The sequence below is a fragment of the Pteronotus mesoamericanus genome, unplaced genomic scaffold, assembly GCF_021234165.1.
Source record: "Pteronotus mesoamericanus isolate MK-2021 breed Mesoamerican mustached bat unplaced genomic scaffold, CSHL_Meso_final contig_20, whole genome shotgun sequence".
Classification (NCBI taxonomy): Eukaryota; Metazoa; Chordata; class Mammalia; order Chiroptera; family Mormoopidae; genus Pteronotus; species Pteronotus mesoamericanus.
Genome location: NW_026555085.1, coordinates 61566176 through 61593979, shown reverse-complemented (window position 1 = coordinate 61593979; position 27804 = coordinate 61566176). Strand labels below are relative to the sequence as shown.

Here is a 27804-nt window from a genome sequence, read left to right as displayed (position 1 = left end):
TGTCCCCTGAGGCAGCCCCCATCGTGGGCTGGGTCGCCTGTCTTCCTGGCTGCTCAGATTACCTCTGGGGGTCCCAATTATGGTTTTTGTTAATGTTTTGGTTATGAAGATGTGTAAGTTTTGAGATGTTTATCCTTAAACTTATTTTTACTGTAAGCTCTTTTTTAAAAAAATTAGAATATAGTTATAAAATATTATGAGTTTCAGGTGCACAACAGTTATTCACAAATTAATATACCTAATGAAGCTCTGCTTTTTAAAAAATATTTTATTGATTATGCTCGTACAGTTGTCCCAATTTTCTCCCCATTGCCCCCCTCCACCCAGCACCCCCTCCACTCGCTCAGGCCATCCCCACACTGTTGTCCATGTCCACGGGTCACGCATATATGTTCTCTGGCTACTCCATTTCCTATGCTATACCTTACATCCCCATGACTATACTTTAACTACCAATTTGTACTCCTTAATCCCCTCACCATTTTTGCCTATCCCCCTGACACCCCTCCTGTCTGGCAACAATCAAAACATTCTCTGTATCTATGATTCTGTTTCTGTTCTGCTTGTTTATTTTGTTTTTTAGATTCAATTATTGGTAGATAAATATCTATTGCCATTTTTATTTTTCATATTTTTGATCTTCTTCTTAAAGACCACTGAACATTTCATATAATACTGGTTTGGTGGTGAACTCCTTTAGCTTTTTCTTGTCTGGGAAGCTCTTTATCTGCCATTTGATTCTAAATGATAGCTTTGCTGGGTAGAGTAATCTTGGTTGTAGGTCCTTGCTTTTCATCACTTTGAATATTCTTGTCAGTCTCTTCTAGATTGTAAAGTTTCTTTTGAGAAATCAGCTGACAGTCTCATGGGGGCTTTCCTGTGTGCAACTAACTGCTTTTCTCTTGCTGCTTTTAAGATTCTCTATCTTTTACCTTTTGCATTTTAATTATGGTGTGTCTTGGTATGGGCCTCTTTAGGTTCATCTTGTTTAGCTCTTTTCTTTTTAATGAACGTTTCTGCAAAATTTATTTTTCAGGAACATGTGTCTTGTGCTATAGCATAAATCCTGTACTTGGCATTTAGCAGATGCTTAGTAAATGCTGGCAAGTTATTTATAATTAATTATATCACAAGAATTTTAAAAAGTAATTCCAAAGTACGACTATGTTGACAATGAACCAAGTTACAAGAACTTAGCAAGATCACTGGACTTTTCTAGAACATAAAATATTTAAGTCATTTTAATTTGCATGATATATTTATCACTACTATTTTAGAGAAACAGAAGCTAACTTTTCATTTTCAAAGACTGATGAACAATCATCCATTATTTCTTGAAGTTGAATAACAGGAAATTGTACTTGTTTTTCAAACCATTTGGCAATTGTAAGAAGCTGCTGGTCACAAAAAGCACGTCCAATAAGCTGTAGTCCTATTGGCAATCCTTGGTTTGAGAGGGCCACAGGGACACTCACTGCTGGCAATCCTGAGTAAGAGAAAGAAACCCATTACCTGATTAATTCCCCATCCTAAGAAGCTGGGACCTCTTCCACTTTCCAGTGCTAGTAGATCCATGACAGAAAAAGGTTAAAAAAAATAACAAAAATGATATGATATACATGCTTTTGTATCTTCCTTTGTTCACTTAACAGTTTATATTGAAAATCACTGTTATCAGGCAGGTCTCCTTTTCTTTTTATAGCTGCATACTATTTCATTATGTGGGTTTACCAGAATTCATTCAACCATTCTTCTATGGTTGGAAATTTATGCTGTTTCCAGTCCTTAGCTATTTAACACTATGTCCTAGTAAATCACCTTGCTTTCTGGTATTCTTCAAACTTTCTCAGACAAAGAGGATTGCTTCATCAAAGGATAAATAAATATGTAATTAGATAATGCCAAATTCCCCATCAAAAAAGTTGTACCGTTTTGAATTCCCATCAGCAAAATGAGTTTTGTATTTTTTTACAGTCTTGCCAATAGAGTATATTGCTGAACTAATGAATTTCTCCAATTTGTTAGATGAGAAATAGAAGGAAATAGTAGCTCATGGGAGTTTTAATTCCTGGTTTGGGGCAGAGAGTGTATAAAGTCTTGGGACATATTATTATGCCATAAAATATGGAAGTTTTCAAAAATTAATGGGGACAGATCTAAAGGATTCGTGCAAGCTGGAGGGGCTTCTGTTGCCTAAATCTGGGACAATTTGGTCACCAAAAACAACAATGATAGTAATTGTTTATAATACATTGAATTCAAAAAGGGAAAGCTATTGTTTAAAGACTGCTAACTAATATATATAGAAGGAATGATATAATTAGAAAAAGTAGCATATTGCAATTCTCTAGGTAATAATTCAGGCAAGAAGCATCAATGGATACTAAAACTGGGTTTGAGCTTATTGGGGAATAAATATTCACATGGTCTCAAAGTACCACCTCACCAAATGCATATAACTAATAAAAAGAAAAACTGTAACTTTACAAGGAAAACATCTGCAGTTACTCCCTAAGCAAGGGTTCAACTTAGTTTCCAAAAGTGGAACAAATTGTTACTGTTCCCTGATATGAAGAGCATGTAGTATTTCTGTCAAACATGTGTCACTCAACCCAATCACAAGGAAGCAATCTGACAATCCCGATTGTGGGGGGGGACATCCTACAGGACAAGCGAACTAAACCCGTGACAAAAGTCAGTGTCACTAAAATGAAAAATTCAAAAGGTGTGTGTGTGGGGGGGGAGTTTCTTATCAGAAACTAAGCAGGCCAGAAGAAAGTAGCACAATTTTTAAGTCTAAAGAAAAGAAATGTCAAAACAGAATCCTATGTATAGTAAAAATAATCTTTAAAAATGAAAAGAAAGCAAAGAGAATTAGTTGCCAACAAACCTACTATGAAGGAATGGCTAAAGGCATTTCTCTAAGCAGAAAGAATACGATAAAATAAAGGATCTTCATACATCAGGGAGAAATAAAAACAGTAAGCAAAAGTAGAGGTGAGCACAATAGACCTTCCATTTCCTTTTGAGTGGTCTACATTATGTTTGATGATTTAATAAAAATAATAACAGTCTTATGTGGTTCTAAATAAACATAGAGAACTGAGGAATTTAAAAAGACGTCATAAACAAAAATATATATCAGGGCAAAGCCAACTTATAAAAGACACTTTTGGTACAGTTGATCATTTTAATTAATTCAGAAAATTTATTTAAATTTAAAATGAGAAGATTGAAAAGTAGAGTATATTTGGCAAATTATTGTATTTATATTAGTTTTCTTAGGTGTGATCATGGAATTGTGGTTATATAGGAGAATGTATTTATTCTTAAAAGATTCATGATAAAGGTGAAGTGTCATGACATTGAAACTTTCAAATTATTCAGCTAAAAACAGTGAGTGTGTGTGTGTGTGTGTGTGTGTGTGCATATGTGTGCATGTGTAGAGAGAGAGATGGAGAGAGTGGGAAAGAAAGGAAGGAAAAAAGCAAATGAGGGAAAAAGTTAAAAAGGATGAATCCAGGCACAGGGCATATGGGTATTCATTACACTACTTTTCAACTTTTTTGTACGTAGGTTTGAAAATTTTTTAAATAAAAGTTAAAAAATATGCTGCTAACTGGACTGATTCTGAATACGTGTGCATGGTGAATACTAGTACGTGGTGCCTGTGCACAAGCACTCCACACACACTAGTACGCGTGTGCGCGCACACCCACACACCTTTCTAAGCATTCTAGGACCAGCAATTGCTTTAGGAAACAATCTAGCTAGAACCTAAGTTGCAGAGCAGGGTGCCTACCTATGAATGTAAAGAAAACCAGAACGGTCTTGAGGAATCCTCACCTGCCATATTTACAGCCTGTGTAAAAATGTCACCCTGGGCACTTCGGGTTCTGTTGTCCGCTTTGATGAACTCCACATATGGTACTGCCTCACTCAAGGTGGTGGGAGTGAGCAAGACATCCACTCCAGAGTTAAAAACATTCACAAAATCATTAGCAATGAGTCGTCTCACTTTCTGTGCTCTGACGAAATAATTCTCATAGTTTCTGTGGAAAAGAATAGATGCTTAATTTTAAGGGCTTTTTGTTATTTGCTTGAACAATTCTCATACATGAGGCTTGTTAAGAATCATTGGGTTCTTGGTCTTTATGAGCAGGCACCATGTAGATACCTAATAACAATTAAAAGTGACTTTTATTCAACTGTGATGTTATTCAAAATTTGTAGATCTGTAATGTAACTCACTACCTGATGCAATTCTGAATATAATCACAAAATATTAACACTTCCAGAGACACCATTAAACCAGAACATTCATTTTCAAGTGAGGAATACCAAGTATAATAATTAAAGGATTTTACAAAGGTTACAGAGATTGGTGGTGGTTAGAGGAAGGACTAGAACTGGATCCCTAGAGGTTCATTCCAATACTCTTTCTATTATAACGTATTATTTCATCTATACTATAATTATAACTAATTATTATAAGGATTCTGAAGTTTTGCAAAATTCTAACATCCATCAGAATTAGACACTAGGAAACAGGCTCTAGAAACAACAAACAAGTGAGGATGCAGAGAAAGGGGAAATCCTTTTGCATGTTGGTGGGAATGCAGATTGGTGCAGCCACTGAGGAAAGCAGTATGGAGATACTCAAAATATCAAAAATGGATCTGCCTTTTGACCCAGTATTCCCACTTCTGGGAGTATATCTGAAGAAACCCAAAACACTAATTTGAAAGAAAATAAGCACCCCTATGTTTAATGAAGCATTATTTACAATCGCCAAGTTATGGAAGCAGCCCAAGTGTCCATCAGTAGATGAGTGCGTAAAACAACAATGGGCCACTTACACAATGGAATACTACTTGGCTTTAAAAAAGAAGAAAATTTTACCATTTGTAACAGTGTGGCTGGACCTGGAGCACATTATGCTCAGTGAAATAAGCCAGTCAGAGAAAGACAAATACCACATGATTTCACTCATATGTGGAATCTAATGAACAAACTGAACTAACAAGGAAAATGGAGAGAGGGCCATAGGTGGTTGGCGGGGGGCGGGGGGTGTTAAGGGGTGGAGGAAATGAGCAAAAAGGAAAAAGGATACATGGTCATAGACAACAGGGTGGTGACTGCTGGTGGGAGGGGGTATACGGGGACTAAATGGTCATGTAAAAAAATAATAAAGATAAAAAAAGAGAAAAAAAGAAAGTGGGGAAAGTATGCTGTGTTTGTAATTCTGTATTTGACGGATGGGCACAGGATGGAAATGTGCAATTCAAGAAAAGATGTTTACTTTACTGAAGCGATTAATAAATTAGCCAGACATAGGTGTTACTATAAGTCAATCATGCAAAGAAAGAGAAAAAGAAAATGCTCTTTAAATCCTCCTGAAGCTACTAATGAAGGCTGGCAAAAGTACTATCCATTCTAACTTCAATTTCCTCATCTGTAAAAATGGGTATCACAACTCTAGTCTTACTGCAGACCAAACATAATGAGATAAAAATGTGGAATCTTTTTTACCCTAAAAGAATGCTATAGAAATAACAATGTCCATACTATCATTTGATCACATGTTCTATGTAGAGAGATGAATGCAGGCATCACTTGTAATTTAAACAATAACAGTTGATGGCTAGAATAATGTATTAATAGCATTCCCCAAACCTGAATTTTATAAAAGAACAAATATTTGTTTTCTATTAAATTTCTTCCTCCTTTAAATATGGTTCAAAAGCAGAGCTTCTGCTTCCATCAATGATGCAGTAATAGGAATGGGACTTACTCTGCCCTGTTAAACACCTAGAAAACAAGACAAAATGGAACCACCACTTTCAGGCCTTAGACAACAGCATTCAGAAGAGGGAGCTCTGAGAAGAGGGAAATGAATAAGTGAAGTGTTTTGACTGCCCCAGAATAACACCTGGAGGCAGTTTCTAGGCCTCAGCCTTGAGAGGGGGAAACTAAACAGAGTTTAGGGGCAAGGGGAGGGGGTTTTCAGTTAAAGAGAACTAGATCAGAAGTTCAGGGAGGCCCACAGCCACAGTTTGCCAGAGCAGAGTATTGGATAGGAGAAAGCAGCACAGAGAACGCAAGGGTTTGCTTGAGTGTGGTGAGAACATTTAAGATCTACTCCCTTAGCATCTTTCAAGTTTATAATACAGTATTCTTAACTATAGTAACTATGCTGTACATTAGATCCCCAGACCTTGTACATCTTAGCAATGGAAGTTTATACCTCTGACCAACATCTCCCCATTTCCCCCAGCCCTGGCACACATAGTTTGCCAGTTAGAATTCTTTTTGGAGCAAACAGATATATATCTATATCTATATATATATATATATATAGATAGATAGATATAGTGAATCAATTTCCCTATTTAGTTTTCTCTTCTATTTCCCTAATAGATTCACTAAATTTTTCAATGTAACTTCCTACTTAAGGCTCTAACAGCAATAAGCCTGTGTGGCAATAATAGTCAGAGGACATTTAATGAGGACAAAATCCTTCAAGCCTTCTTACTTAGTCTGTATTTATCATTTAACTAGAACATGAATTATTTTTTGTTTGTTTTGGAATAACCAGGAACCAAAAGTACCATAAACAGACCTTTAATTATGATTTCTAATTCAAGTCACAGGATTTTCCTTCTTTAGCAAATACCTCAATGCATAGGACCTGCCACTGCTTTACTGTTGAGTTTTTAAGAATGGGGAATATTCCTACACTAATAATCTTACTCTTTTAATAAGAAAAAGTTTCCTGAGAGAATTCTTCCTCTCACCACATCATTAAAGCCTTCTCGCCTGGTTGCAGCATACATGGCTTCAGTAGACACATTAATGTCACATCTGTGACCTGAAAACAAAAGAGAGAGAAACATTACTTGAAGGAAGTTCAGTTCTGGCTGAAAGGCAGACCTAGATTCACATTTGTGATCAATGCTTAAATTGTTGGAGAGTGCCCTTAATTCTTTATTTACCTTGTGACTGACTGACCAGTCAGGAATCAAGGGGAGAGAAGAAAATAACCAAGAGGGAAATATCGTTTGTTCATTCCCTTGTTTGTTTGTGCATTCGTTCATTCAAATGTCTACTAAGCATTCACTATATGCTAAGTACTATATTAGACAGACAGAGAATACAAAAATAAGCTACTGTCCCTTCAAGGTATTCAGTCCAGAAAGGTGAACCAAACAGACAGAGATATTAATGATGAATAGTGTAAGTATAATGCTAAAATAACAAAGGATTCACTGATTTATTCTCTAAATCATTAATATTATCTTGGGCAATGTTTTTATTTTTTTGGGTCACTAATAAGTGAATCTTTCAAATGGTGAGACAACTACCTTAAAAATCCAAAATAGAGCCATCTTACCATATTCAAGCCCATCAAATCTTGCCATATTTGATGCCACTTCTGATGCACACAATACATGGTAGCAAACAATTGAATAACTGGTATGGGGCAGGGACACTTCAATTACTTTGGCCCCCTTGGACTCAAAGAGTTTAGCAGCTTCGGACCAAAGAGACTGTATTTCACTGGATAATTCTGGTACAAGATATTCCTTATTGGAAAAAGTTAAAAAACAGTAATTAGAATATCTGTATAGAAAATTTATAAAAATTTGTACTCCAGGGCCTTTGGCAATACATTAGAAAATTTGATTAAATTGCTAGCAGGTAACCAGAAAGATTGAACTAATTTAAGAGTGTTCATGGCATGACATGTACAGTACTAGATACGAGCTGGATATAACAATATTAGAGATGTGGTTGAAGAAATTACATGGGGTCTGGCACAAATGCCCCTTTTTTATTACAAAATCATAAGCATGTAACTCTGTAACATAACCATCACACTCAAGTATATCATGTGACATTTTAGGTGACATGTTCAAGTTAAAATTATAAATTATTACACCCATATTATTACTCTACCAGCCACACTCAAGCAGGCCTTACTTGCGCCAGACCCTGTATTTGTTAAATGTTCATTACATATCAGGTCCTCTGCTAGATGGTGTTCAAAGGTTTTCTAATTTAATACTTTTAACAATCCTACGGTGCAGGCATTGTCTTTCATTTTATTAATAAAAAATATTGAGGCTAGAGACGTTAAGTAACTTTACTAATATTAATAGCAGATAAACAGAGGATCTAGGCTTCCAAAGTAGGTCTGTGGTGTGTTTCTACAACCTGCGTTCTAAATCCTTAAAAGAACACACAGCTATTACCTTACTAGAAGATCTTAAAGAAAATGGTATTTATCTACAGCAACAGTCTCAGCTGGGGGCAATTATACCCTCTTCCTCTTAACCAGGGGACATCAATGGCGCCTGCAGACATTTTTGGTTGTGGGGCTGTGGTGTGGTGGGGGCGCTACCTCCAGGGGTGGGGGCAGTGATGCTGCTAAACATCTCACAATGTATAGAACAGTCTCCCACAACAAAAAACTACCCCAAAAATTATTGCCAAGCTTAAAATTAAAAAAAAAAAGTAAAGGTCAGTAATTTAATATATTTACTTTCATGTATGAATTACTCAATTGCTACTGTAATAAAGGTAGTAATAATACAAATCATAATAGTAATATCGGTAACATTAATTGATCCTTTACTATGCAATATATATCTCGGAGCTCTGTCTTTTACAGCAGGAATTAATAAACTATAACCCATCAGTCAGATGTGACCTGCTAGCTATTTTTGAAAATAAAGTTTTATTAGAACATAGCCACACTCTTTCGTTTACATATGATCTATGACTGCTTTTATACTATAGTGGCAGAGTTAAGTATTTATGACAAAGACTGCATGGCCCACAAATCCTAAAATATTTACTAATTGAAACTTTACAGAAAATTCCTACAGATCCTTGCTTAACATGACTATCTAATTATTTTTATTGAGTTGTAATTGATATATAACATAATGTTATATTAGTTTCAGGTGTACAATATGATTCAATATTTGTATGTATTAAGAAATGATGATCACAATAAGTCTAGTTAACATCTGTCCCATTAGTTTTCTTTTTCTTGTGATGAGAACTTTTAAGATCTACTCTCTTAGCTACTTTCAAATAAGGGGTACAGTATTTTTAACTATAGTCACCATGCCTTACATTACATGCCCATGATGAATATCTAATTCAAACCTCAGCACTCTCTGAAATCAACACTATTATTATCTCCATTTTACAGATTGGAAATTGATCTTAGAGAGATTAGGTCACATGCTCAGGGCACATAGCTAGTAAAAGCGGCAGAGCAGGGATTCAAACCCAACCAGACCGTTTCCCAAATCTATGCACTGTACTTCACTTGACAGTATTTTTTGTAAAGTAATGAAAGGGAAGCATTACCTTCGGAATTCCTATACATAGTTTGCTCACATCTGTCAAGTGGGGAAGCGTAAATGGTTTAACAGGATCTTGTACTGTGGTGGAATCTTTGCAGTCATGCCCAGCCAGTACACCTGTAAAGGGAAATGCTTGTGAGTGACAGACATATCGTTTTACAGTGAAATTATAATATTTTAAAACTACATGGAATCATATCAATACCCAACACAACTGCTGCATCATCCACACATCTGGTTAAGATTCCGGGCACATCCATTGAATTCACGAGGGGAATGAGACCGTGACGAGAAACTAAGCCATAGCTCGGTTTTAAACCAACAACCCCACAGTGGGCAGCTGGGTTTCTGGTCGATCCTCCTGTATCTGATCCTAAAGCCCTGAAATTTAAATAGAATTATCTTTAAAAGAATGACATAATCACTAACTACATTTGGAATATACCTTTTTAAATGTACATTTTTAAACTGTATAAACCCTGATTATACAAAAGTAAAACATGCTCCTCTCAGAGAATTCTTAAAATACAGAAAAGGGTAAGAGGTAACAAAATATTCCACCATCCTGAGGCAAACACTGTTAATATTTGGCATATTAACATCAAGTCTTCTTTAAAATGCATTTATCTTTCATAGTTCAGGTCACTGTGTAATCATAAGCTTTAATCTCTTTTTTGCTTATCATGAGCCTTTTATTATGTCATTAAAATTACTGAAAGTTTAAAATGTATATTATACTCTATCAAATATTTTAATGTACATTCTCTTATCAATATACATACAAATCTTATACCTTCCTTAAATGGGAATTTTACATTGTGCTTTTACCAACTAAGCATACCCTTTCTAGAAATTCAGATACATCCCTTCTGCTATCCCATTTAGAATTATGGATAGAAATGTATTTTAATTTATTTAAACATCATGTTGTTGCCAACTAGGATAATACTGCATAATAAATTACTTTGTAATAAACACCTTTACACATAAATCTTTGCTTATATGTCTCTTTATTTTTTAGGTTAGCTTCCAAGAAGCAGAGTTAATGGGCCAAAGAGTCTGCCTGTTATTATAGGTTCTTAATGCATACTGTCAAATTATGTGTCAGAAAGGTTATGTCAATTTATACTCCCAACTAAAGTGAATCAGATTATGTTTAACGGTTCATTATGTTTCACTGAGTATTAGCAGTTCTTAAATATGATTAAAGTGATAACTGAAAATCGCTGTTAGTGTATATTTTAAAATAATTTTCATGTTTATTTGTATTTACATTACCCACTATGAAGTGTCTGTTTGTTGTTTTGCCCAGTTAGCCATTGAGCATATGCTTTTCCTTAAAACACGCCCCCCCCAAAAACGAACCTTGAGGACATGAGGCTAAGTGAAATAAGTCAATCACAAAAACTGCCTGATTTCACTTATCTGCGATACCTAGAATAGTCAAATTTATAGAGACAGAAAGTAGAACAGTGGTTGCCGGGAGCTTTAGGGATGAGGGTCAGGCAAATGGAAAGCTGTTGTTTCGTAAGTATAGAGTTTCAGTTTTGCAAATGAAAAAATTCTGGAGATCGGCAGCACAACAATGTGAATGTATTTAATACTACTGAACTGCATACTTAAAAACGGTTAAGATGGCCCTGGCCGGTGTGGCTGCCAGTGTGGCTCAGTTGGTTGGAGCATTGTCCCGAACACCAAAAGGGTGGGGGTTTGATTCCTGGTCAGGGCACATACCTAGTTTGTGGGTTCAATCCCCGGTCAGGGCACGCATGGGAAGCAACCAACTGATGTTTCTCTCTCTCCCCCTCTCTTTCTAAAATCAATAAACATTTTTTTTTAAATGGTTAAGAAGGTAAATTTTGTTATATATATTTTACAATTAAAAATTAAAAACATTAAAAAAAACTGTTTCCGAAAAAAGGTTTTTCTGATTAGAAAGGTGTACATGCCTACCTCAAAGGTTAAAATATTCTGTGACTTTATGATATTCATAAAGTAAGATTTCTCTTATAATTACTACTGCCATAAAAATCCAGATATTAATTTTGCTATACATTCATCTAGACACTTCCATGCAACTAACATACAGGGTGGGACAAAAGTAGGTTTACAGTTCATATGGAAAATAAAACAATAATTAATAAATAATAAAACAAGAATACAGTCTGTTCTGTGTACTCACAATTGTAAACCTAGTTTTCCCTAGCCTATATATACATATACAATTATTCTAATAAAAATAAGGACATATTATACATACAATGTTGCAATTTATTTTCTACTTAACAGTGTATCTGAGATAACTTTCCACATCACTAGAGCTCTAGCTCATTCTTTTTAGTGGTGCAGAGTATTCCAAGAATCTTCCAATTTTAAAAACTATTACAGAAGGAATGAATCAAAAGGCGCGGTGCGGGGAACAAAGCAGAGCACTTGACAGTTCGGAACTCCTTCATTCTGGAGTTACCCTGGGTCTGTGCTTCTCCTGACTACATCCAGAGTGAAGCTTCGGACTGAGCAAGGCTCCTACCAGTCACGTGGCCCTTGTGTTGTCCAGAATATGCAAATTAGATTGCCTTTCTTGTCAAGTCCATTTGAGCCACAAAATCAGGCTGTTGCTTTTACAATTTCTAAAAGGATACATTTTCTTATTAGGATTCACTGATGGCTATGTACAAGTAAAACTTACATTTCCATAGAAATTATGTGTCAAAATGCCATCTTCTCAAAGCACATTCAGAAAGATAAGCACTAAGTGGAGTGATGAGGATAGAAAAGAGCACCTAATTTGGCAGTCCTAACTTACCAGAACTCTCATTAATATTAATGCAGTGCTATAAAATTTCACAGAGATGAAATGGTTTTACTTGTTAACAAGATTTCAGGGAAACAACAACAAAAAATATGTAGAGTCTAAATCTCCATAGCTTTAAAAAATATAAATAAATTATTGCTTGCAATGCCCCTGAAAGAACTTAGTTTCAGTGGATAAAGAGAGATAGATGTAATAATAGCAGTATTTATTTACTCTTCAATAGGTGGTTAAGAAATACTTTACAAGTGGAACTTAAGATGTAAAGCATGACTGATGCTTTCAAAATATAAAGTATGACAGTTAACAAATCAGCTCCCCACACACTTGAAAAACCTTTACTTACTGATATACATTTTTAGTTGCTGAGTGATGAAAACACTATTTTAAATATTTTATTGACACATATTAGGAGCATTTCTTTCTTTCTTTTTTTGGGGGGGGGAGGGCAAAGGCAGAATTAGCTGAAGGATAAATCATAGCAAACAATTTAGCTCGGTAGCATTCAGCTAAAGCCATGGTACTATTAGTCTCTAATATTTGTACAATCAGTAAGCAGACACCAAATAAATTATTTAAAAAATGAAATTCAATGAGGTCCACTTATGCTAACTGGTTTATTCTGTAGATCCAAAAATCTTGTTTTTAAGAGAATCAGATATTATACAGGAAGATTTTAAATGTTATCTTAAGGTTGAATGTATAAAATGCACTTAAGTGTAAAGTATAGTTGAGTGTATTTATAAGATATACTTTTGATATACTGTTGAACACAAATAACTCACTAAAAAGTAAAAACACCAAGGCATGAGCTTCCCTATTGTTGGATTTTGCCCATAGTTTATGACTATTTGTATTACGTCGGGTTTTGAAGTACACATGGATAGGATATCTTACGCGAAGCACGTGAACGCTGAGACAGCTGCCGCACTCCCTCCTGAGCTTCCTCCCGCTATGAGCCAGTTTGAATCCTCATTCTCACCATGGGGCTTCTGCTTTCTCTTTTCTCTGTACTGTTTTGAATAACTCCAGGGGTTTTTAACTGGCCCGAATACACCATCTGTGCTCCCAGATCTGAGATGAAGAAGTGAAACAATATACTTAATAAAGCTTTCATGTTATGTGAAAATGTCATCTCCTGATTATTTGCTTCTGACACTGTATAATCCACTGTACATTGAATGGGAATAGGTAGGAAGCCTGCTTAGACGCAGCTTTCTTTAATTAGATGGTTGAGGAAGTGGAAGATGGAAAGTAAGAGTATTGGTGATGGAAAGTAGAGAAAACTAGTCTGCTAAGAAATGAAGATTTTTATCCCAGTTGGTCATCTAATTCAGTTTAAGATGATTTTCTTTGTAAATTAAGGTGTTCCAGTAGAAGAGTGTCACAAACATTCTAACAGTTAATAGTAAACAGTTTTTTTGAAGGAATCCCTTTTTTAATCAGAAGTTTTAAGAAAAGCATTATAAGTGGAATGCTAATAAGTTATTTTTAAAATTTTGAAATAATTTCAATCTTACAGAAAAATTACAAAAATAAAAATAGTATAAAAAACACTTTACACCCTTTACACAGATTTGCCTATTGTTAACATCTTACCTCATTTGTTTGATCATCTGTGTGCTCACACACACCTCTTTTTCTCTGAACCATTTACGGGTAAATTATATTGCCATGGCCCTTTATTTCTAAATACTCTAGTATGTGTTCGCTACATGTTTCCTAAGACTAAGGGTAATCTCTTATATAGCCAGAGTACAGTTATCAATCTCAGTGGATTTAATATAAATGGAAAACTTTTATCTAATTTAATACACATAACCCAATTTTGTCAGCTGATCCAATAATGTTCTTTATAGCATTTGATATCCTCCCAGGTCTAGAGTTAGCTACTGCATTTAGTTGTCATTGTCACTTAAGCCTTTTTAAATCATTTACCAGCCAATGAACACTGAGTTATTTTCGGTTTTTAGCAATTTGAATAAAACCACAATAAATATTGTACTGAAAGGCCCTGGCTTTTGTCTAAACATAAGTCTTCATCTTTTGGGTAAATACCAGGGACTGAGATTGTTGGGTCATATGGTAAATGAATGTTTAACTTTGTAAGACACCACCAAACTATTTTCCAAAATGGTTTTACCATTTTGAATTCCCTACCAGCATTGTATAAGAAACCCAATTGCTCTGCATCCTCCTCAGCACTTGATATTGTCATCTTTTAAGCCATTCTAATAGGTGCATCTAGTTGTGTTTTTATTTTGCATTTCCCTAATGACTGTCAAACATTTTTTATTTGTTTATTTGTCAACTGTATATCTTCTTTAGTGAAATGTCTACCTACATCTTTCACCCATTAAAAAAACTGAATTGTTTTCTGGCCGAGTAACTCAGTTGTTCAGAGTGTCATCCTGTGCACCAAGGGTTGTGGGTTCGATCCCTGGTTGGGGCACATATGGGAGGCAACCAATCAATGTTTCTCTCTCATGTTGATGTTTCTCTCTCTCTCTCTCCCTCTCTCTCTCTCTCTCAAATCAGTAAATATATACTTCGGTGAGGATAAAAAAAAATTGAGTTGTTTTCTTATTACTGAGTTGGGAAAAGTTCTATATATACTGGATACCAGTTCTGTCTCAGATATATGTGTTGCAAATATTTTCTCTCAGTCTGTAGCTTTTTTCATTTTTAAACAGCGTATTTCAGAGTATAGAAGTTACTAATTTTAATGAAGTACAATCTATCAATTTTTCATTTTACATGAAAATCTTTACCTAACTCAAAGAAATCTTTACCTAAGAAATCTTTACCTAACTCAAAGACACAAAGATTTTCTCCTATGTTTTCTTCTGTAAATTTTAGGTTGTATGTCCTTTAGCCTCTTTTAATCTGGAACATTTTCAAAGCCTTTCTTTGTTTCTTGATAGTGACATTTAATAGAATGTTTCTTATTTCAAGATCTGTCTTTTGTTTTCTTGTTATTACTTTAGGTTAGACGTTCTCAGCTGGAAAATCACACAGATGATGGTGTGGTCCTCTCAGGGAATCCCATCTGAGGCGCATGATGTTCACTTCTCCCTCACTGCTGACACATTTTGACTGGCTGTTCAAGGACATGTCCTAATAACCTATGTTTTAGTTTACGCCCATGGATAAGTCCATTCAACATGTAATTTACTAAGTGCCAAGACAATGAAAAGATAAGCCAGAGATTTGCAGAAAATATTTGCAAATCACTGTATGGTAATGGACTTGAATCCAGCATATATAAAAGAACTCTTACAACTCAATAAGACAAACAACCCAATTAAAAAAAAAAGGTGGAGGGCAAAAGATTTGAATAGGTTCTTCAGATATATAGGTGGCAAAACACATGATGTTTAACATTATTAGTTATCAGGGAAAGGCAAACTAAAATCAAAACAAGATATGACCATATAGTTATTAGACAGCAGAACATAATCTCACAGAGGGACTGAGAAACTGGCATAAGAGTCCTCAAAAAAATCACATTACTTTTCTAGATAATGAAATTAAAGACACAGATGAGAGATACAAGAGAAAAGAATTTCAATTTTACTTACCCCATAGCAAACTCGTCTAAGTTTGTTTTTCCCATTAGTAGAGCTCCCTGATCTAACAACTTCTGAACTACTGTGGCATTATAAGGTGGTATATAACCTAAAAAAAATTCAGTTCTTTTTATTATAGGAAAGAACAGTGAACATTTAAATCATATTAAAGAAACAAGATTTTAATCTTCAATTAAGCAATTTGTATTGACATGTGCTAATTATTCCTAAATTGACTGGTAGGTTGTACTTTCTTCCAAAAGTTAATTTTTTCTACTGCTAGCTGCTATGTTTTCCAAAGACAGGCCACATATACTATTTTATAATCTAAAAACATTGACTTTAACAGTTAGTACTGCAAAATATTGAATTACAGAGAGGTACCCAATTCATTTGAAACTAATCACGAATCATATTTTTGCTCATTATACTTGACTTTTTCTTTTCAGATGAAGCTATATCACAGTAATTTGTATCCATTTCCAGTCAGAAATACATTTTTATTGAATTACACTTAATAAATTTTCTCTGTCTCGTGTAAATTCCAAAATAATTAAAAACAGTCTATCTATCTGAGGAACCTGAGGCACATACCTCAGAATATTACTTTTAGTATGTAGTATTCCAAATAACCTTTTTCCATTTCATTTTCTTCCTAGGACCCAAACATCTTGATAAACATGATTCCTTTTTGACTTACTAAACTGTAAAGAATATAACTAAGCAATACAATACTCAGAGAAGTATAATGATGTAAGAGGTAGAGGAGTCAGGAAACAAAACCTGGGAGAGTACATGCTAACGAATCCTCACACCATCCTCAAGAGAGGGGTAACGACAGCCACTTCATACTTATTCCCATGCTATCAACAAGTGGGAGTCAGAGGTCACTTCGTGTGCTTGCGGTGATCTGTTGTGTCTAAAATTTCCTAAAGAAGATTCATCCACTAAGCTGGCTTACCTCGAAAGGGTAATTTTGCATTCTGAAAGAACAAATAGTAAAAAGGTAATGTTCCATTCTAAGCATCTCCTCTGCAGATATAATTAGTCTGAGAATATCTTGGTGCTTTAGTGTCTTAGCTTTAATTGAAACTAAAAAACTCTTATTTTTAAAAAACTATTAATCCTGTGACCAGTTAAACTCTACCTTTCAGCATGTTTGATGCGCAGGTTGTCTCGATGCCCGACGTGCTGAAGTTGTCTTTTACTGCGACAGGGATCCCATCCAACTCCCCCAGTGAGTGACCTGTGTTAAAAGGTCCACAGAACAGAAGATGTATTTAGTTCAAGATATAACACATTAATTCTAGCTGTTATCATAACTATTAGTTCTTGGAAAAGATACTTCTTCAGAAATAAAATCCATGTTAAAAATTATTGCAGTTGGGCATCATAAAGCATCACATGTCAAATCGCCTCGTTTTTATTATACCTCATGGCAAGTTCTTAAAATAAGGGAATGTTTTATGTTAAAAGACTCACTTGCCAAATGGAGACTGCTACATCCAATTAACTTCTTTCTCTAAGGATGTAACAATTAAGTGTAATTCAAAGTGATTTACCTTTCTTATACCTTTTCTCCGATTCTTCAGCTTGCTTTAAGGCCACCTCTTCTGATACAGTGATGTAAGCGTTTAGGAACTTGGTCTTCTTGATAAGGGCGAGACATTTCTGACAGAGTTCAGTTGGAGTAATCTGGCCTTGTTTCAGTGCCACAGAAACCTGTGATATAACCAATTCAAAAAAAGCTTTGCTGAGTCAGCACAACTTTAAAATATTACACTGAGGTCAGCAGATACAGTGGTTAAAGTATAAAATTTTGAAGTAAGGCTTAGATTCAAAACCAAGAGAACCCATCGACTCCACACATCGTGTGGTGAACCAGGGTAACAACTTGATCAGCCTGAAGATGGGTTGGAGGATACCACGTTCATAGGCCTAGCTGAGTCACTTTGCTTCTAAGTCAGCCTTGAACAAACAAGACAGAGGGTTAGGTAAACCATCCTGGCCAGGAGACGCAGAGGTTCGGCATGGGTGAAGGTAGGCTGTCCAGAGAGTAGCCTGCCTGCAACACAGGCAGTCCGTAAACTAGAAAAGGCAGAACAGGACTTTATGGCTCTGAATAAATGACCTTTAGTAAATAGATCTTTATATCTATTGGAGAACTCAAGCAAAAGCCATTACACGTTGAGAGGAATGCTTAGAAAATATGGATTAAAAAGCAAACAAACTTTTCTGAAATCCTGTCTTTGCTGTATTAGCAAGACTGGTAGAGAAAACATTAAAATAAACTATACTCAAGTGACTGGAACCTGTATATTGATAGTAAGTGAAGCCTGAGGTGAGGTGATAATTATTTAATACTACCTACAGCAGTAATAACTATACATGCTTATCAGGTAAGATAAAGGAATAACAAAGAGCCAAAGATAATACCTAATCTTTGGAGATAATATGAAAGAGTTGGATAAGATGGGCACTCAGAGATAAGGGGAATGGGAAAGAATATTTATTGAGTATTTACCAAGAGCCAGGTGCTGCTGTTGGCTTTACATGCATTATTACTTCATTTAACCCTTGAACCACCACAGCAGTTAGGTATTATTAACTTCCTGTAGAGATGAAGAAACTCAGAGAGGTTAAGTGATTTGTCCAAAGCCACACAAATAGCAAAGGGTAGAGGTAATACGCTCCTTCACCATTTCTCTCTGCATTAGTGAAGCTTAAGTTGTCCTTTAAGTTGACCGTTTTTTCACGTCCTAAATACATCAAGCAACAGGAGTTTGCATTTGGAGGAAAATCTGCAAATGACCTGCTCTCCGCTGTTGAGTAAATCATCAGTCATCAAAGCAGTAGTGCACTAAGGGCTGAGGGTTTTAAATGAGACATGCGGTGGGAACAGGCACTGAGAGGACCTAATGCGGATGGACAAGAGGAGGAAGGGACTGCCCTGCGGAGGCTGGGGGAGTGGCTCAGGAGGGAAAGAGGCAGCAGGGCGTGACTTAAAGGAGGTAACCTAATAGCAAGAAGAGATATTTCTGTTCAGTGGTTTGAATGAAACATGAAATCTTTATAAGAAAAGAGCTGGGGAGAAACAAAAAGAGCAGTGTATTCTAATATTGTAAATATGGAGTAAGAAGAAAGGAGAAAGTGATAGGCTGGCAACTAGAGAGTCAGAACTAGCAAACACTCAAAGCTAAAGAGACAGAGAGCTGTATAGCCAGGCCTATCCCACAGCAAAGTTGTAAAAATTAGGGAAATTATGTCTGCCACTTTCTCTCCTCCTTTTCCCCAACTCCCCTAATGCCCACTATCCTCAAGCTGCTTTGTGGTTAGTCAACTAGTATGAGGATGAAAGGAGTGACAGCTGAAAGAAATGAGATTGCCTAGAAACACTCATTTTAAATGGTGCTAATCTTCGTTTGGACCATTTTTAGGAAATCCAGATTTGAGAAAATCAGTAAGGGAATTGGAGAAGAGAAATGAAAACAAAGATGCTAATGAGCTAGGATGGACTGAGCATAAGGAATATGAGATATATATAGTACAGCTCTCCTGGGACAAAACTAAAGATGTCATATCTGAATACAGGATGAAATCAAATATTGGGCTGGCCAAAAAGTCCTTTACATTTTTTCCATAAAATGAAAGACACATTTCTTTATTTTCACCAATAACTTAATTGATTTGGATACTTTGAGTATGCTGGCTATCTCCCACTATTGGTTTATAGTGGGTAGAGGCCAGGGGTGCTGCTAAACATCTTCCAATGTATACGGCAGCCCCACAGGAAAGAATTATTTGCTCAAAATGTCAATAGTACAAAGAAACTTCACACACCACTTTTGATACGTTTGATCAGTCACAGCACCTTCTCCATACTCTGCACAAATCTCTTTGTGAGTTTCAGTGAGTTTCATACCTTTCTTGAAATAATAAAGCATAATAAGCTAAAAATGTTGCATGTCTTCTTCCATCTTTAATATTAAAATAGCCGCACAAAAATTTACCAATTTTGGTAAGTTTTTAAAAAAAGTACGCTGATATGACAGCTGTTACAATACAATCTAACAAAATTGCTTGGAAGACAACTAAGTACTACTAGAGCCGTGGTACAGAAAAAAAATGTAACGGACTTTTTGGCCAACCCAATATAAACCTTTTTGTTAAAGAACAAATTCTCTCTGGCACTTCTTTCCTCTAAAAGAAACTAGGCTTTTCCTTGAGGCCATTGCTTCTCCTGCAGCTTTCTCAAGGGATGGCTGTTTCAGCTCCTACCCACCACGTACCAGAGTCCAGAGGAGGAGGGAAGAATGTGTGGGCAGCCGTCCTAATGCCTGTCTCGTCCCTCTACTTCCAAAACCGCAGCTCACCTGGAGCACAGGCCTTGGAGGTGACTGCACTACCCTCATTGGTGTAGTACAGTACTACACCAAGTCTCCTACTACTCCTTTTCATTCATTGAAGATTTTAGCAGCTGGCTCACTGTACTCTTCACTATGGCTCTTGTTGCTATTTTTGACTAATTCAAACTTCAAGTCATGTACACTGACTTCTGGCCTTTCAGTTCCTGACCTCACTTTACACAAACGTTTCCTTCACCTCACCCCCATGACCAACTCACATGGTCACGGCCCAGGCTACATCGTTACCAATATATCTGTTACCTCCCAAACCTCATTTCTGGTTATCCCGCATCTTCGGGCCCTTAAGCCCATTTACTCCATTGCCCCCATAGTTGGCAAGAAAATGGGAACCTCAGTCCTAATATGGCAAGGAAACAGGTTCTGTCAACAACCAGTGAGGACTTAAGATGAAACCGCAGCCCTGGCTGACACTCTGGTTTCAGTCTTATGAGACTCTAAGCACAGACCACAGCTACTTCCTTCCTGGACTCCTGACCCACAAAACTGTAAGATGTTAAGATTGTGTGTGTATGTATGTGTGTGTAAGACTGTGTCAATTTAAGCTGAAAAGTTTATAGTACCAGCGGTGTCCAACCTGCAGCCCGTGGGCCGCATACATCTCAGGATGGCTATGAATGCGGCCCAACACAAAATCATAAATATACTAAAACATTATGAGATTTTATTTGTGATTACCTGTCACAATGTATTTGATGTGCAGTCCAAGACAACTCTTCTTCCAATGCGGCCCAGAGACACCAAAAGGTTGGACACCCCTGGATACTAATTATTCAGCAATAAAAAAGTAATAACATACCTTCTTGGAAAAATTAAGAAATCTTCCTCAGGAAACCACTCTTTTTATAAACCAAGGGAAGAGAAAATTATAAATACATATAACCTAGTAATTTTTTCCCTGTAACAAAATTAGTGTTAATAATAGTACTTAGCCCTCAGCATTATCCTAGATGCTTTATATTTCATTTACTCTTTACAGCCACACTAAGGGGCTGATATTATTATTTCTATTTTACAGATAAATTGATAAAGTTCCAGATTAAAATCACATAGCTAGAAAATAGCAGAGCTGGGATTCAACCAAACTTGTTCTTGTTTCCAACGCCCATGCACTGGACCACTGTATTCTACAATTTTCTATGCAAGGGGTGACGGCATTTACTCTTCTAGAACAAAGTGGAGAACATTTTATTAACTTTACAAAGAGCACTTTGGAAAACAACTATCTTTTAAAACATGTTTTGCCCTGACCAGTGTGGCTCAGGTGGTTGGGCGTCACCCCACAAACCGGGCTACATGCCTAGGTGGCAGGTTCTGTCCTCGTTGGGCACGTAAGAGGGGCAGCCAATCTGTGTTGCTCTCTCATATCCATGTTTCCCTCCCTCTCTTTCTCTCTCCTTTCCCCTCTCTCTAGACATAAATAAATAAATAAAATCTTTAAAAAAAAATGTCTGGATAAATCTCAAGGTATAGAAGAGCCCTTGAAAGCTGAGTTGACAGTTGACTGGTACTGTCTCTAATAGACTCATTTAACATTCATGCTTCTGCCTCCATTGTTCCAAAAAATAGCATGTCAAGATCACCAGCAACCTCCACAGTCCTAAATCCAGGAGTCACTGCTCAGTCCAGCATTATCCAACATAAGAGATTACTCTCTCCTTGAAGCACTTCACTTGTATTTCAGGACACCTCCTGGTTTTCCTCTTGCCTTACTGGACATCCCTTTAAGTCTCTTCTGCTGGTACTGCTCCCTGTTGCTGACCTCTAAATGCTAGGAAGTTTTAGGCCTTCTTCTATACTCAACTGCCCAGGGGATCTCATCTAGTCATATATCTTTAATCATCTTCTGTACGCTTGCCAATTTATAGCCTCATACCTAGCCTCTTTCTTGACCTCCATACTCCTGCATCCACCTTCTTAACTGACATCTTCACTTGGATTATCTAGAAAGCATCTCAAAATTACCACGCCCAGAAAAGAAATTTTGATAACCTTCTAATCTCAAACATGCTCCCTTAAGAGTCTTTCAAAATCTTGATAAATGTTACCTTTTTCCCCAGTTGTCCAGGCCAAAAACTCAAGCATCCTCCTTAATTCTTCTCCTTCCCTTACACTCCATACCCCAATCCACTGGTAAGTCCTAACTTAAAAAGCAATGCTCACTTCACATTACTTCTACTCCCACCACCGTATCAATGCTGCACTCATCTCTTGCCAGTGCAAGAGCCTCCTAATTGGCCTTCATTCTTCCTCACTTGCTTTCCTATAGACCATAGTCCTTAACAGTAGCCCGAGGAGCTTTTTACATTTTAAACTAGATCATGTCCACAAACTGATAACTTTTCAGAATAAAACCCACACCTCTTAATGTGACCTAAAAGGCTCTGCGTCTGGCTTCTGCTAATCTCTCTAACTTCATCTGCCACCCATCTCCTCATTCATTTCTTTCTGGGTATGTTGGATTTCTTGCTGTCCCTTGAACGTGTCAATCCTGCTCTTGCTTCAGAGTATTTGCACTTATTGTTTTCTCTGCCTGAAACACTATTCACCTAGATCTTCCCAGAGCTAATGCTTCATATCCTTCAGGTCTCTATTAAATATCACCCACTCAGTCAGGGAAACTTCCCCAGCTCCTAGCTAAAACGTCCAGCTCCCCCAATTAGTTCTCACACTATAGCCTGCTTAATCTCTCTTCATAGCACTTAATACTACATGAAATTGTATTATTTACTTAAAAAATGTATTTAATGCCTGGTTTCCCATAATAGTGTAGGTATCATGAGGGCAGGAGCTTCTGTCTTTAACACTAATCCTCAGTGTCTGGAACACAGAGGTGCTCAATAAATAATAGTTAAATGAATGAATAACAGAGTTATTTAAAATCTGGAATCAGTTTTCCAACAGGACAATAATTAAATGTTAGGCTAGACCCCCCTTCCCAAGAAGCCCATTGAATTAATAATATTAGCTTGGTGTCTGGTTCATAGAAGCAGTGGCGTCATGTAACAAAAAAGGAAGGTAAAAGATTCCCCCACTTCCTGAATGTACCTGGGTAAAATTCACAAATAGGAGTTTTACCTCCTATTTGGCATTTCAACTCTTTTTAGTTCTTCCTCCCAGGGCTCCTCTGTTGCCCTAACTTAGGTATCCCAAATTGCCTCAAAAATCCAGTTTCTAGCCCTTCCTCTTAATTTCCTCTCCGGCAAAATTTCCCTTTCTTCAAACAACTATCTGAACTAGAGTGTGATGAAAGAGAGACAGTTGATAGAACTATTATAATTTACAACAATGGATGAATAAATCAGTCAGCCTTTCCAGGCATCTTTACATATTTAAAATAGAATGTGCACCAAATTAATCCCTAATTGGTAGCATTTGGGGAAATGATACAATGATGTGAAGAAAATACAGGGTGGACAAAAGATATATTTTGGGTTTGGAAAATAACCACCAAATAATGTTTTACATATAACAAATAAATAATTGTTAAAGGAGTGATTAATTGAAAGCAATCATGCCAAGGCAACCTCCTGCCTGCCCACGGGTCAGTTCCCCTAAAAGCTGTTTCTCATGACGGCTCACTCAACAACACGAGGAAGGGGTGGCCCAAAAATGGTGTAGCTGAAGAGAAAAAGAACAGAAAAAAAAAATACCATATTTTTCAGTTGTATTTCATTTTAAAACAGGTTTTCAGTTTCTTTTTTAAAGAGCAAACAGGATTCCTTATTGATAGTAAAGGCCATATGCAATTGAAATGATAAAACAATAGTTATTTTGGGGAAGAACTGTTTATTATTTAAAGCTTGTGGACTTAAAAAGTTCTTGTAATTTACAGCCCTCTGAAAGGCTGCCAGGTGGGAAGAAAAGACTCTCCAGGTGAAGACAGAAAGCATGGTAGGTCCTCAGCCCCTACCTACCAGCAGAATCACCTGGAGCCTTGGTTAAACCATATACTATGGGCCGTCCCACACAGATCTGCCTCATTGGGACACAGCTTAGTTTTAACAAGGGCCAGAAGTGATTCTGATAGCAGTGAGCTGGCAGACAGCTATAAAGGTTGAGAGATCTAGGCCAGGAAGCACAGAAACCTGAGTTAAACAGCAGGGATAAAGCGAGAGAACAGATTCTAGACACAATTTCAAGACAGAATTAACAGGGGTTAGTGATTTATTGGATATTATAGATGAAGAATAATCTAAGAGCAAATAGGATAACGGTTGTCCCATGAACAAGAGACAATTATGAATTCAGAAGTCAAGATTTTTTTTTTTTTTTAAATATGAAGGTTGAGAGGTAAGAGGTGGTCCTGTTACAATGATGGAAGTCACCTTTGGTTAAATTGAGTTTGAGAAGCTTATGGGACATTTGGAAGAGATGTCCAGAAGCCATTCACAAATATAACCTAGAACTACAAAATGCCGTCCAGGAAACTGAGATAAGTGTAAAGGAATCATTGGTATCTTAGGGGTAGTTAAAGCCTAGAGAATGAATATTTGAAGAGGGAGGGGTGGAGCCAAAATCCTTAGTTTGCCTTTTGCAAGGGGCAGAGTTGCTGGGCTCCTTAGAACTGCATCAAATGAGTGTCGAGGCCAGAAGAGAGAGGCGGAGGGGAACCCAGAAATCCCTTTTACACGGCAGGGCCCCTGTAAGAGCATCGAGGCCTGAACCAGCCTGAGCAAACATCTAATTGAGAAGCCGGTGTACACTTCCACCCCACGGCTCTGCGGTAGAGAAGTCTCCCTTCCTGAGGTCCTAACTCCGGAACCGGTATGAACAATACAGCCTAAAGACCCACAGGTCAAAAACCCCAACCAGTTCCAAGGTAGGAGGCAACAAGGCTGACCGAGATGCGTGGTCAGACCCGGGGACTCCATGTCCACGGACTCCGCGAATCTTTCTGACCTCCCTGGTCCCTCAGCAGCCAATTTCACTCACTTCTCGGAGGGTCCGGCCCAGCATGGTCCTCCTGCCCAGCCTGCCACTACAAGGGCCAGGTGACAAGAGGAATAAGAAAGGTCAACAGCCGCTCCCGGTATTACATGGGCGCAGCCATCTTTGCTCGTCACGGAACCTTTCAGCACCGAGTACTTCCATTGGTCGGATTGCAACCCGAGGACGGGATCTTTGCACGCCATTGGTTGGCGCCTCAAGGCAAGTCCCCGCGGCGACGGAGAACGGGTGGCAAGGAGGCTCCGAGCTAGGGTCGCGACGGGGATCTGGAAGCGTCTGGTTACCTGTGGCGTTGGGATCGCGATCGGAGTCAGTTGATCCCTCTGAGTGCTTCTGGGACGGACAGTTTTAGGGGTTTTGATTTTGGTTTTGTTTCGAAGGGAAGGGGGTATAAGCGGGGAGGAGAATGGACAGAATACGCATTGGAAAGTTAATTGGAGCATTTTATATGTGAGGAGACTCCTAATTCCATATTCTTCTAATTTCATTTGCTCCATTAGGCTAACTTCATTTTTGAATTCTCAGTTTTGAAATCGCCCAGTGTGTTTGCCAGAATCTGACCGATTTCAGGGGTGACAGTTTAATCCAATCCAAGTGCAATTTAATTTGGGCACGCACCTCAATCACATGTTTATGATGGAATTTCTGAAGACTTGTGCACTTAGAAGAAAGGCGTGTACTACGGTTTGCTTCTGGAGAAACCAAGTTATACAAAAGTCTTCAGTTAGAAGGATTAGTACTACTTCTTCAAGGAACACTGTCATGCCTGCTTGGGTGATTGATAAATATGGGAAGAATGAAGTGCTTCGATTTACTCGGGACATGATGTTACCTATCATACACTACCCAAATGAAGTCATTATCAAAGTTCATGCTGCAAGTGTAAACCCTATAGATGTTAATATGAGAAGTAAGTTGGAAAGACATTCCTCATTGTTATAGATATATTTTTTTCTTCAGAGATTTTCATCTGGGGTTAGTAGTTTTAAAAGATCAATTGTTATCTGACTGTATTTCTTTGATTAACACAAAGGAATTGTTTAGGTTTCTGACAGTATCTCAGAAGATATTTCCAAAATTTTTGAAATTATAATGCCCAGGGTATACTTTAATCTTTTACAAAATATAAGGTTAAATTGCTTCTATGTTTCCTTAAAATGTTAGTTGGGACTTGAGAATTGTGTCCACAGCTAACTTTCTGGTATACTCTCCTGGGAATTTTGTGATATTCTGGGGTCCACCACGGGTTTTAGAGGTATGGTTATGTTTTCACATCAGTTCAGAATTTGCATTTTTTAAAGTTTTTATTTTTTAAAAGATTTTATTTAATTTTTAGAGAGAGAGGAAAGGAGGGAGAGAAACACTGATGTGCGAGACATACATGAAAGTGCCCAGACATATATCGGTCTCTTGCCTCTGCCTGCCCCAAGCTGGGGACCAGGCCCACAACCCAGGCATGTGCCCTGATGGGAAAGGAACCAGCGACCTTTCCATTTGCAGGCCAGAGCCCATCCACTGAGCCACACCAGCCAGGGCAGAATTGGATTTTTATAATAATTCTTTGCTCTCTCACTGTTCACGGCTTTCCTTATTGGTCCAGTGGGCAGATCGGAACAGGGTGCCGGAATATGGAGCCGGTACTTTCCCCCTTTCTGCTGCTGCGTTCTGCCGTGGCAGTTAAAGTCCACTTTTCTGTAATCCTACATGGGAATAATGCTATCTTAATTTCTTCTGGGATATAGTGACAAAGATTGGAGAGCACTGTGATTCCTTAATATATACTCTACAGTTATTATAGTGCTGAAAAAATTGATTACTGTTTGTGAATTACTTTCACTTTGTAAAAAAATGAGAAAAATATTGCTTATGGAAACTCATTCATGTCTTCTGAAAAAGTAAAAAAAAAAAAAAAAAAAAAAAATCTGGGATGATTGCTCAGTTAACCTCAGTGTTCTAAGTAAGCTTCCATATGAGTTTCAATTTAACCATGTGTCTGAAGGCCTTTGGAGGCCTGTGTATACATCAACAGGTCTACTCAGATTACCTCAACAATTGTACAGGGTTGGGTAAAAGGTATACAGTTGTGAGTACATAAAACACAGAGTTTATTCTTGTATTTATTATTGTATTCCATAAGAACAACTATACACCTACTTTTACCCCGCCCTGTATGTGAACTACATGTGATGAATTAAATTCGTTTATTTGTATATCTAAGAACAAAATTAAGGTTAATGATAGAATGAAGCATTTTGTGGAATTTATAGAGAAATAGGAAAGAAACTGTTGAGACTTTGACTTTTAATTTCTTCCTCTTTGTTTTCCAGGAGTTGTGTGATAGATCAGCATAGCAACTCAAATTTCTTGGTCTTAAAATCTTTTTATATGCTTAATAATTATTGGGTTTTTGTTTATGTGAACTACAGCTATAAATATATCTACCTTGTTAGAAATTAGAATAGAAATTTAAGACTGCTTATTAATTCATTTAAAAATGCAGTAAACTCCTTTTGTGTTAGCATTACAAAATTAAATCGAGTTAAAATATAAAGTGACAAAACTAATGACTGAGAGACAACTACATATGTGAAGCACTGAAAACAGTAGTTGATAGAGCATAGGATCTACCTTCAAAGTGCTTACAGTGATAAATGACTATTTTCCAAAAT

General features: G+C 37.0%; 2 protein-coding genes across 2 annotated transcripts in view; one reads left to right on the top strand and one right to left on the bottom strand.

Moving 5' to 3' along the window:
* Nucleotides 1-303: 303 nt before the first annotated feature.
* Nucleotides 304-25255, bottom strand: QRSL1 (glutaminyl-tRNA amidotransferase subunit QRSL1). Its single transcript, XM_054569778.1, has 11 exons — nucleotides 25121-25255; nucleotides 17324-17483; nucleotides 16909-17007; nucleotides 15774-15870; nucleotides 13090-13266; nucleotides 9586-9761; nucleotides 9385-9497; nucleotides 7394-7586; nucleotides 6754-6871; nucleotides 3847-4052; nucleotides 304-1486 (listed from the first exon to the last, which is right to left on the bottom strand). The coding sequence occupies exons 1-11, from the start codon at nucleotides 25142-25144 to the stop codon at nucleotides 1269-1271; spliced, it is 1581 nt and encodes a 526-aa protein (XP_054425753.1). The 5' UTR covers nucleotides 25145-25255; the 3' UTR covers nucleotides 304-1268.
* An 84-nt stretch (nucleotides 25256-25339) lies between these two features.
* Nucleotides 25340-27804, top strand: part of RTN4IP1 (reticulon 4 interacting protein 1) — a 42191-nt gene continuing 39726 nt past the window's right edge. Inside the window, exon 1 of the mRNA XM_054569779.1 lies at nucleotides 25340-26045. Coding sequence (XP_054425754.1) covers nucleotides 25763-26045 — 283 coding nt within the window. The 5' untranslated portion in view covers nucleotides 25340-25762. The remainder of the gene's footprint in view (nucleotides 26046-27804) is intronic.

Bases quoted from the DNA above. Each gene is read 5' to 3' on its own strand.
- QRSL1 (XM_054569778.1), bottom strand. From the start codon at position 25,144: ATGCTGGGCCGGACCCTCCGAGAA. The intron at 9,498-9,585 runs GTATTGATATGA...TTCCCTTTACAG, and splicing joins TGATGCAGCAGTTGTGTTGG to GTGTACTGGCTGGGCATGAC. The intron at 6,872-7,393 runs GTAAGATGGCTC...TTTTGTTTTCAG, and splicing joins ATTTGATGGGCTTGAATATG to GTCACAGATGTGACATTAAT.